The sequence below is a fragment of the Perna viridis genome, chromosome 9 (assembly GCF_037379345.1).
Source record: "Perna viridis isolate PV_CMFRI_1.1 ecotype Kerala chromosome 9, ASM3737934v1, whole genome shotgun sequence".
In the NCBI taxonomy this organism is placed as follows: domain Eukaryota; kingdom Metazoa; phylum Mollusca; class Bivalvia; order Mytilida; family Mytilidae; genus Perna; species Perna viridis.
This window is the reverse complement of record NC_142453.1, coordinates 33,031,512-33,043,899: the sequence shown is the minus strand read 5'-3', so window position 1 is coordinate 33,043,899 and position 12,388 is coordinate 33,031,512. Positions and strand designations below refer to the sequence as shown.

At 34.5% G+C, this 12,388-nt stretch overlaps 1 protein-coding gene across 1 annotated transcript; it reads left to right on the top strand.

Annotated features, from left to right (window-relative positions):
• The first annotated feature begins 212 nt into the window (after positions 1 to 212).
• LOC148607888 (uncharacterized) lies at positions 213 to 12,169 on the top strand. Its single transcript, XM_088546587.1, has 9 exons — positions 213 to 384; positions 6,490 to 6,765; positions 7,254 to 7,483; positions 7,917 to 8,097; positions 9,163 to 9,267; positions 9,685 to 9,805; positions 10,681 to 10,808; positions 11,126 to 11,396; positions 11,745 to 12,169. Exons 1-9 carry the CDS (start codon positions 333 to 335, stop codon positions 11,992 to 11,994), a joined length of 1,614 nt encoding a protein of 537 aa, XP_088402713.1. The 5' UTR covers positions 213 to 332; the 3' UTR covers positions 11,995 to 12,169.
• The last annotated feature ends 219 nt before the right edge of the window (positions 12,170 to 12,388 follow it).

Here is a 12,388-nt window from a genome sequence, read left to right as displayed (position 1 = left end):
AACTGATGGTCTTGTATACTCACACTGGAAAATATCACATAAGTTTCAATTAACAAGAATAGTAAATAAAACGTATAACCCCCTTCCCACCCCCACCCCTAAAAATATTGAAACTTCAAAGTTTTCCTTTAAAAATAACATTGTTGTGAAAAGCACTCATCCGTTTTAAAATATAACCTACAGTCGAAAAAAAGTATATTGATATTTAATAGCCAAGGGATACTTTAAATAAAATGACAAGAACTCAACCATATACGTATAGATCAAGCTGTGTCCACACTAACTCGTATATATACTGCAAATATCTTAATAATTAGTGGACACAGACTAAAATGGTGGATTTAAATTGGGTTCTCCTGTGTCTTCTGGTTCTGATACCTAACGGTGAGTACTCCTTTGTTATGATGGTACAATTAATTTTGGTAATTTGGGATCAGAAAATGTCTGCTAAGTCGATATAATATTCAATACGAAAAACTAAACAAAAATATTAACTTCACCACCGTCAAAACGTCAAATTTTACATAGTCTTAATTAGAGTCCTTTAGGCATCGAGTAATGCATGCTGGTTAATCTGTACACACTATGGCAGGACATGCAGTTTGGATTATTGTGTATTTAGATGCAGGGCTTACATGACATTGTACTTTGTACTACAAAAGAAGGGGGGTAAATTTGGGTTGTGATAAGAACCAAGCTTGTGTAATCACACGTGTTTATACACGAGGGTAACATTTCCATTTCAGAATCATATTTATGCTTTAAATTAAAAACAATATGACGTTGTACATACAGATTAATTTTTATGCATTTAAAATCGTCACATGAATGAAACACCTTCCACTTTATATGATGATGTTTCAAATCATTTTGGTAAACAAATCGATTATGGTCCGAAACACGTTTATATACTATAAATAGACCATTAAAATCCTTTTAAATTACTACTTATGAAAGTCAATGATTTGTAGGGCGATAATAATCTCGTTTATAAATATGTTTTTGCACTATAAGACACGGTCCACACCAACCATTTTTTTTAGTATTTATTAGAGCGCTGGATGTTGGGTAAGCTTGAATCATAGTTCAGCAACATTTTTTTTTACTCAGCCAGGGACAGAAATTATGATCCAATAAACATATGTATCCGGCTGCTGTTCAAAAACAAGTTTTATCACTCAAATAAATATCCCAGTCCCCTTCCTTTCCTCGAGAACAAATGATGTCTGCCTAATATCTATATAAAGGTTAATTGATAGAAATTTCATTTCATTTCAAATATCTTATTGATCTAAACAAGGATTTATATAAAGTCTATATCTAACTCCTTGACGTAAATCAAATGGATTGGACAACAGGTCTATATAATTGATCGAAAACAGTTGATTTGGACTTTAATTTGATGAAGTAAATTAAATTAAAACAAAGACAAAATTTCTTGATACATGAGTGACCTTTTTGTATTTTTGACCTGCTCGTCTGAAAAATAAATAAAAAAAACAACACGTGTTTCATTTTGTGCGTCTTTACATTTTGGTCTTTTGAACAGTGCCCTAGAAGTTGGAATATCTGCCTTTCGTGACGTCCACGGTATAACATGGATATTAGGAGCATATACAAATGTAGCTTTTCTGAATTTGTGAATGCAAAAACATGCATTGGTAACTCCATGGTTTCAGATAAAGGGGAGGTTGGCTTTTCCAAGTATCTCGCGCCTAGTCTTCCTCTGCTTTCATCAAATGTAGAAAGGCAGATAGACTAAACATTCTTATCTCTAATCCAGGTGCATATAAATGTAGTGTATCATACCAAAGCTATTTGAATCATCTCCAATGAATCAATCAGCAAAAAATAATACAAACCACGCAATTAATGTCGCTTTAGGAACATAACACATTAACGTCCCTTTCAGTATATACAAGAAAAAACCTATCTCGTAAATCTAAAGTAAAATTGCATATCATTATTTTGTTCACCGATTTCTTTAACGAGATTCTCATGTGAAAAATGCAGTATTAAGCTAACAAAACAAATTACTTTTTTTTGTCGACAGCTATGTTTACGGGCTATTGTCTTCAAACTAACATCGCTTGTGGTTGATTAGAAAATTAGTCAATTACATGTATGTACATAGAGTGCATTTCTTAAGCTGAAGACAATGATTTGGTTTGTTCGATATTTATTGATTTGTTGCATGTTTTGGACGGAGAGATTGATTGTCAAAAGGGCATACTTGAATCCGGATGAATCTCCTACTAATTGATGTTTTAAGTATATCACGTATAATGACACAATATACGATTTGTCCTGGTTAACTTTTGTCTGCACGGTAATACACTTGCCAGTCGGTTCACCGGTTAATTCTTCTTTTAAATTACCTGTTAGGCCGTTAAGTCCCCTAAAATTATTTCATTTGTCCTGAAAGCATCCGTCATCTCTTTCGAGTTTGTCTTATTACCAATGTTAACATTATAATATCATAATAGGCTATGGCTATCATGAACGGAGCTAAATTATCACATTAACAGACAACAAAACGCTTCCTCAATTACATAATCGTCCACTTCCGTGTGAAATTAAATCTTTTTTTTTTGCACGCAGCGGCAAAATTATGTATTTTTATAACACATGTGAGTGAATCATCTTTTTTTCTTTTTTATTCACATTTGTTATTTTTTAACTATTCCTTACCCAATTATTTTTTCTCCGAAGTCCGGATCGAAATATTCTTAACAACCAAAGAAAAAACCAAGCCCCTCCCCCCTCCGGCCTGCAGAAGTTAAATGGTGCGCCCCTAAGCAAAGTTTCATACCTCGTGCCAATGCACTTTCCTGGAAAAGTTGGTTTAACCTGGGACTAAGAAGCTGTTTGATTGGTCCCAGGTTTAATTTGACCCAGGGAGGAGCTGATGTTTTATGACGACGATGACGACACCGATAAACGCAAAGAGAAGACTTAAAAAGTTGATATGACCCGTTGAGGAAAAAAACTAACTCCATTAAAATACACTTGCAATAAATAATATGACTGCTCCAGACATGCGTTGTGTTAATGACGTATTTTTGCAGCAATCGATTAATTCAAGATCTGATTCAGCAGTCTCTTCATGTAACCCTGGTGTTATTAGCTGGTTATCCTGAGGCTTCGCCCATGTTTTCATACCATGACCAGTGGACAGCAAGAGAGTAACCTTGATTTTTATTTTATCAAGAATTCTGCTTTTGTGCACGTTACAGGGAGCTTTATTGGTCCGGTTTTAGGGAGTTTACGTTATTTCATTGTTGAAGACCCTCATACACCATCAAGACGCAGAAGAGGCATTAAAAGCCCTGTTCCTTTATATCGGTTATTTTCAATTTATCGTGTGAGTTTTTTTTTCAGGTGCACATTCACTCCATACCCACCCTTTTAAAGGTTTATACAAATATGTGATCAATACCCTAACTGGGAATTGTTCGTTCTTAATTTTTTAATGGTTAAATCGGCAAGAAAAGTCGAAAGGAGACTCTCTAGCATTTTGTCCCATATAATTCTGCGAAATTTCCTGTTAGTTATCAAAGAATTTTGCCCAATAATGCTTTCAAGTAGGTTATCAAAGTGGTCTCTTGCTACATGTAATTCGAAAAATATTTTTTATCTAGCTTAAATCGAACTTGCATGCATTTTTGTGCTGAACAACTGTACAAAGTTTTGCCTGTCAAATGGAAAATGCCAAGAGACGAACGGACAGACAGGCGGACACTCAACTGAATTTTATTATGCATAATAAAAATGTAAAAGCTTCATTCACACTTAATCCGAACTAGGCATTTTGCTTGAACAGAACTTTTTATCACACAATGTAATAGAAGAAAGACAACTACATGTATACTATAAGCTTTTCAGACTTGGTACTACATTTGGGGGTGGGTCGGAGGGAAGGGGGAGCTGGGTTGAATACCCTTTAATTTTCTGAAAGTTCTGCGCCACCCATTTAAATATGCATAATGAATTCTTAAATATTAAATAATTCAATATTTTACTCAAAACAATGGATAAGAGGTTTACTAGAAATGCCAGTTTACACATAAAAAGGGGAGGGGGTCCAGACTTCGGGCGAAGATGTTTACACATAGAAGGGAGAAGGTTTATTTAGACACGTTCTACGCCCTTCTATGTCTGGACAGTTTTGCACCTGAGAAAAATGGTGGATGTCGTTTAATTAAGCAAAATAATGAACGTACAATACTCGTGTAACACATGTACACATAATCCAGACAGCACATTGATTGAGCATGCGCGAAGCGTTTTATAATACACGGACCAAGGACGGTCTCCGAATTGGGATATTTTCCCAAAATTCGCGTTTTCTGTAGAGAAAAGATTGTTTCAAAGGCAAATTTATGAAGTAGACAACATTACATATATACCTCATATCACAAATTATACATTCGACCTTGTGTGGTTTCAGAGGAGTTCTGGCTCAAAGAAATCGGTCTCTCCCTTTGGTAGTATAGATTTGAAATATTATGACTGTGTGTTATCAAATATGTCCGCTTGCTATTTAATGCCATTCATACTATGCCCAATTTTATTGTCTATATCTGCTTAGCCAATAAAATTCCTCAGTAGATTGTTTCTACCCACTAGTCCGGTGTCTTGTTTAAATAACATCGTTGATTGGAATGCAACATTAAAAAATTCGGAATCAATATAATTATACGTGTGCAATACAGAGACTGAATCAACCGTTTTATTAAATTGAAGTAAAATGCGGCAAAAATATTGCGGAAATAATTTTGTGTCCATACTTGCTCCAACTGTTAAGGATTCGACCTCCGCGGTCGTATAAAGCTTCTCCCGGCGATGCGTTTTAATAATAAGGTTGTTTTCATCATGTCTTTTCTCAGATCCAAATGCTGCAGGACGAGAAAATTTTCTGTAGGACCAGTAAATTTTTAAGTCTGCTGGCTAGTCGACATTTTAGGTTAATTTCCACTCCTGTCCTCAACCTAACCAGAAATTTGTCTTGTTCAAAGATAAATCAATTATATGAGGGACACCAGGTCATGTGGTCATTTTCAAATTAAGAAGAATTCATAGTCTGGAAGCCATTTGGAAAAAAGTCGAAGTCGATACTGTAGTTCTTTAGGACTAGGTAATATAGTTTCCTTTTATTGCTCAATTTTATATATTTACACCGTTTCTGACTTCAAACATTATATGAGCATTTCCACATTACAGAGGATTTTCAATTTAGTCGATGTCCACGTGTGCTTGTAATTAAAATAAATATTAGATTACAGAATCAAAGGTTTAATTTGATAACATTTTATGTTAATTGATGGAAGAAAAAAAGTCATTGGAAATCAAAACTATATAATTATGATTGTTGTGAAAAAAATATTGACCAATGAAATGTGTCAAATTTTCACAGAGATTTTTGGGCTCGTGATGCCGATTTGTGTTTGAATTGATAGTTTAATAGTATAAAGTATTTACCGAGCAATTCATCTTTTAAATACATGTATATAATGAACATAAAATTGGTTTAATGTTGTTTTCTAAGATGATTATGACTTTTTAAGAAGATACCTTAAGCGTTACGATTTCCATTTAGAACAAAATAGTTCAAGCAAACGAGATAACACAAAATGCAAATCAGGAAGAAAAAGAATACGGTCTTTTTATTACTAAAACCAGATGGTATTTAAGTACTTTTCCGCCTAAGAAGCTGGCAAAATGTGTATGTGCGGCGCATGAAGGCAACAGCCCAGAGTTTTTATTGCATTAACCAAGAATTTATACATGATAACTTCCTGTAATAACCATCAAAGTGTGTGTAAAAGTTGCCTATTTAAGATATTGATAAGTCAAATTTAGTTGAAATGCACAGTGATTGACTGATTGATTGATTGATTGAGTGTTGAGGTTTAACGCCTGAGCAGCAATATTTCAGCTATGTTTAGACGATGAACATGAATTGGATGATAAAATGAACATGAAACGATGATGAAATAAAAAATGGGATAGGACACAAGGATAATGGGGTCGACAAATTTTGATTGCCACTGGATATGGGGAGAGGTGGGTAGGGTCGGGCAATTTAGCTTTCTGTGGCGGAGCCCTATGGTTCCTACTCGGGGCGTATACCACACATGGGTTCTTTAACGTGCGAGGAACGTGGCATCTTTCCCAACACGGTGCACCACTATGGTTTGCGCACCGGGCGAAATGCACAATGAAAAAATGACGGGAAAATTTTCCTGCACTTTTTCTTTATATTAGCATTAAATATCTACATCACAGATGCTTCAGAATAAATTTAAAAAGCTCTTTAATTGTTTTCTAAATAAATATATTTGAGACAAAAAAGACCATATTGAGAATTATGTGCCGCCCCATTGCCTGATCCTTACACAGAATGGTACTTTAATCTTCAATCAGTTTTATCCAATGACTGTCCTCCTTCTATCATATTTTATCCAATGATTGCTCTTCTTCAAACAGTTTTATCCAATGATTGCTCTTCTTCAAACATCAATAACAACTTACAACAATGTCTGGATAGTATATGGAATAGAGCAAAAGATAAAGATGCATTTTGGTTCGGAACTAACTGGATCAGTATATGTGGTTTCAACCCGTTTCAGTCCCCATACTGTACGTCTTTAAAACGGCCGTATACACCTCATAGTTTACTCAACACTATATATGGTCTGGATGGAAATTTCACCAAAAATCCTTTGAAACAGTTTTTACACGTGGAGTATACGTCACAGCCAGGTTTGTATGTTTATTGTTAAATTATTGGTTTATATAACGAACTACAAAGTTGTAAATCAAAAGAAGAAAATTTAATAGTAAAGTAATTATTCCACTGTGAAATCTGAATTTAGTAAAAAGAGTACTAGAAATATGTATAATATTACATTATATTTTTTCTGCTAATATTACGATACCATTTGGATCATGTGCAGGTAATTGGTAATGTAAAAGGGAGATAAGATGCGCGCGCAGACACCGGCAAAACGATATCAAGTGGTTACCTTTAAATGGTATTTTATGGACAGAATCCTTCAGTGCCAGTTGAAAGAATTTACATCATACCTTAAATATGAGAAATATAAACGGTGGCAAAGAATATAATTTAAAAAAATGGATCTAACAACTGTCTTAGATTGAAACCACTGTCTAACTTTAATACCAATTCTTAAAAACTTTTGTCTTTTGATCCACATGAGGTTAATGTTTCATCGATTGTTTTACTGTAGGTATGTACCAGAGCTGTGGTAATACATATACAATGAATCAGAAATCAGTGTTCAGTCTGGAACCACTAGGATCTACCATACATTATCCCTGGAACGTAAGGTCGAGACCCTCAATCACGTGGACGGCCGACCAATCGAAATATTACACTCTGTTTATATATGATGCCGGGGCTTACATCTCCCACGGCGTGTTTATCAATATTCAGGGAAACGACATCGAAAACTCCGATGTAAGACATTTGAATTAATACAGTTCTGTTATTTACATTTTCCCTCATTTTTTTCATTACTCGTTTTCATCGCACTTGTGTGATCACTTTCTGTGGTCCCATAAATAAATATACACAGTGTACATGTAGCTGAACGTATTTCCCATTTAAATAATAATATTAATAAAAAAAACAACTACAATGTACATGTACAAATGTATACATCTATAGTCAAATGAAATTTAAGAACAAAAACTGAGATGATCTTGAAGAAGCGCTGTAAAAGCTAATTTCTTTCTATCTTGATACCCTTTCAAGTACATGTAGGCGTTGAAGAAACCATCACTCAGAATTTCATGATCATTCAGGATCGACTGTTGAGTCGCCAATCATACTTTTATAATAATTTCCCGCAATTTTATTAAAGTTTACATACAGTTGTGGTTTTCTTTAGATTATGAGACAGTACAGTAGTCCAAAAAATCCAACAATAAAAGAACAGGTATATGCATTCTTGTTGTTCGAGCAGACAGACAATATAACGATCTCTGATGAAATGCGGGTCAAGTTATCTCAGTACATGGTAGGCGTGGCGTACAATTACACAGATGTGTTCACTGAACTTCAGCTGCAAGGTTTGTACATATGTATGATACGCTCGGCGTACAATGCACAGGTTTACGCTGAACACCAGCCGCTGGGCATGTTATTATGGGCAACTAAGTAGACTGTTTACTATCTTATTGAAACGTAAGCAGGACAAAATTACATATTAAGACAGACTGAATTTTCTCTTCTACAATTTCTACGTCCAAACGATATCCAACTTAGCTTTGTCGCCAATAGAGAAAGAGACGCGTTAATACATGTAGCTTCATTATTTATTGATGTCTATTCAAACGTTCTACAGGAAATGACCGGTAGCACGTAGTTTTTGTTTTTTGTTTTTTGTTTTTTGAAAGTATGGAAATTGGGTGAGACTTAATATTATTTTTGTAACAAAATCATAAGAAAAATTACATATCATGGTTGATTATGTTTACATGACTAGTTTTGATGTCTAGACCATTTTGATTCTGTAAACCGGAAAAAATGCAAAACATCTTTTTCATATGTTTTAAAATCACATGACAACATACATTTCTTGTATGTTTAGGGCTACCATGGAAAATGCATGAAAAACATGCGTTTTAGAACAACAAATTAATTCATAAAGAAATCAGTACATACAATCATATATGGTAATGCTATGTTATGTTTTCCATAGGTATAATATGGTTTTCACATACATGTATATGTTTGTTTTTTTTTTGGAAAACCTACATGTATTTTTCCATGCGTTTCTATACATGCACGAAAGATGTTTTCACATCAGGCCTAAGCATGTAACTGTTACAAATGAAATCATGTAGTTTTTTCCCCGTGTAGGTACTTGTATTTGTAATTACCCTCTTCGTTACCTTAAAGAGATACATCTAGTGTACTCTTAAAAATCATAGGAACATTTGAATTCACCATTATACATCAATCTCATGTAAGCATAAAGTAACTTGGACTGATTTCATTCTGTTTCAAATGAAAGCTTGAAAGGCTTTGATGAAATTCAGTATGACTCAAATATAGTAATTATCACTTATTTCAAGAGTTATTTTTCTTACCCTAGGTCTACCTCCTAAAGTTTGGTTCTTGCTTCATTTTAGGACCCATTGCGATGAATATGATTACTGTTGTAGCAGATCCTTACTCTATTCAATTTATGGTCAACGGTGGAGTCCTGAATGAATGTCCGACGTTAGTTACTGAAGGTGACTACCGTTACTTATTATGCCACAAAGAAAATGGCACTTCATTTCAAAGAAATATTTACCAATTTTTTTAAGAGGTGTCTTGATATTTATCAAAACTACCGATCCGAATTGGATCCAACTTTGAAAAGTTTCGGTCTGCATTGCAAAAAAAGTTCAAAATATATTATTATTGCACTAAGTTACACTGACACTGCACAATTTGTGAACAAATTAAGATTTTATGCAAATAATAATAATAATTTCTCAATTTTAGGAGGGCGACGTCCCTTCCGCCTCACTTCTGAATGCGCTACTGATTTTGTATTCGTTTTCTCCTTCATTTTATGTTATAACAAAATGAAATGGTCATGAATAAAGGTAGAAGATCAAAACTATTATAATATTGCTATTGCATAAAAATCCTATACATTCCAGCTCTCAAAACGAAGCAGTTAAGCTTCATACCAAACGATGTGTCATTGTCAGTGACATTAAATATAGACCTACACACTCCTGCAATATCATTCTTATCCTGTTGTAAGCAGTACTCGAACAGGTATGGATATTTGATTGCATGGGAGAGCAACGGCGGGGCAAAAGTTCAAACACCATTTTAATTTTTATCTATTAATTTTGGTTTATTTTTATTTTACATGTATGTACATGTATGCATACCTTGTGTACATGTACCTTAAAGCGGTTGCTCACATTTTGATGTTTATTTTTATTATTATTTTAACAGTACAAGCAAACATAATATGTGAAAGGGTTAAAAAAAACCAATAAAAAATCAATCCACTCCAAGGAAACTGTTTTTTTTTGTAATACCAAGTGTGGCCACAGATGCATGTACATAGATTTAAAAAAAAATGGAGTTATAGGACAAATTCGAAGATAGAAACAACATGTTTGGAGGACGTTTATTATGGCGTATGATTTACTGACATATGGTATGGTTGGAAAAGGCGAGATAATTTATTTTAGTCGTGATAGTTTGCTGCCCCTTGATCCTTGCCTATCTATGTCGGAACAATATGTTTCCTGAAGAAACGTTTTGTATAATACGCACGTCCCTAGCCGTAAAGTTCTCCCGATTGACACTATTTACGAACTAGTAGCAAATAGAGAAGCGTTTTATATTAGCACGTATTTTCACGAAACATTATCGTGTTTTATATAAACTATAATTTAAAACATGATTCGTGATAAAAAAGCATATTCCTTTAGGAAACATACATGTAAGTACATGTATGACATGGACGACTGTATTTAATGATAACAAACAAAGCATATTTTATTGTTGTTTTCTAGGGAAATAATTTGACAAGCCTTATATGAGTTAGCCCTAAACATCACTCATTGAATTCCCTCAGGTAGCGCTTTGTATTTCCCTTTTTTAAAATTCTGTACAGATAAAAAATGTTTTTGCAGTGAAAAAACAACGAGGTTAAATCCGATCGGAGATGGATATATCAGCCCAGGCAATGCAAGAACGGAAGGAACGTTGACAATGAGCATGCTAAAACGAGGATTACTCTACATGCCAACAGGGAAAACAGGTATTAACATGTACATACATCTCTATTTACAATAGACAGAAAACAAAGGCTAGGAAAGTATATACGATATCAATTGATTTGACAGTGTAGTTGATGGCTGTTAGTGTCCATCAACAGAACTGCCGCGCTGTTTGTGAAACTTACTGTGTACATATAAACAACTACTGGCTAAAGGTTAGTAACCCCCCCCCCCAAAAAAAAAAAAAAAAAAAAAATAAATAAATAAATAAATAAATTGAATAATATCAGTCCTCAAACATGTTTAGTGTTTGATTCCCCGTCACTCCTATTAACTTTCGTTTTAAAATGTTTTTCAGACGATCTGTACACGTTGCTTTGTGTTGATATATCTGTACCTAATCCAGCAGCTGGTACTCGAGATCTGCCCCTGTTGCACATGCTCAGTATCAATATCAACGGCAGTATAGAATCCGGAGACACGGTTCGATATTTCCGTGGACCAGCGCCACCTGACAACAATAATCATACCTACATATTTTTGCTTTATACCCAGGTCTCTTCGTTAGTGAAAAATGAAACTGAAACATCTTATCTAACTAAAGGATGTTCAGCAAATTTGGAAAATAGGTAAATATTTTAAAATGAACATGCTTCATTGTATCAAACGAAACTACACGTACTTAGCACACCGTTTTTAAGTGTTTTTGCAAAGCATACATACATCTTTGTAATAAGTCTGGTTTGTGATAAACCATCGGTCAGTGGATCTACTTTCATAGTACACATGCCAATCTCTGTTTATACGTGCATTTAGCTCTGTGCTCTCATTGTCTGTCTATAATTATTATAGTTCCATCAATGTCCATGGAGGAAATAAGTTAACATATCATTTTTGCATATGTTGCTGATAACCATACTGGATGTACATGTATAGATAGAACCGTATTATAAAGTTTTGACTTGTGTTTTTGACAGGTGCCTGTTCAACATTTCCCGGTTTGTCGATGGTGCTGGCCTGACCTTAGTCGGTGCTTCCTGGTTTTTAGCCACGAACGACGAATACGTAAGATATACGTATCTAAGCAGAGGACAGGATGCTGATTCGGTGTGTGCTAACATACCTGGCTACGATAACCCATGCCCTGTCGGATCAGGGGCACAATTGAAATGCGAAATGCTGGTTATATTGTTACTGATATGTTCCATATTCATGATGCGTGTTTGAATTATATGCACTTCTTCGCTCGTCAAATTTTTTCTTTCTACTGTACATTTGCATTCAACATTTTAACAAACGAAACTGTGATTAGACTGGTTATTTTTGTAATATGATGATCTGTTGTGGTAAACTGTGAAAAAAGAAGAAAGAAACTGGCGGAATAAAGTCTCCGTTCAGTCAATATGATAGTCAGTTGGAACTACTCGGCCATTTCCGCTAGACTAAGAAATAACCTCGGATGCAGAAAGGAGAATTTCTTCTTGAAAAAAATTGCCGGCATTGCAGTCATATACGACTCAAAGTAGTTTTATCCACAAGGTGGCGTCAAAAATTTTGGCGCGAAGCGAGGAGCTTGGAAAAAGGTAATGGTAAATATTTCAACCAGTAAAACTATAATTTC

Excerpts from the sequence above, each read along its gene's own strand:
- LOC148607888 (XM_088546587.1), top strand. The coding sequence starts at position 333 with ATGGTGGATTTAAATTGGGTTCTCCTGTGTCTTCTGGTTCTGATACCT. Across the intron at positions 6,766-7,253 it reads GGAGTATACGTCACAGCCAG|GTATGTACCAGAGCTGTGGT; the intron begins GTTTGTATGTTT and ends GTTTTACTGTAG. Across the intron at positions 11,397-11,744 it reads TCAGCAAATTTGGAAAATAG|GTGCCTGTTCAACATTTCCC; the intron begins GTAAATATTTTA and ends TGTTTTTGACAG.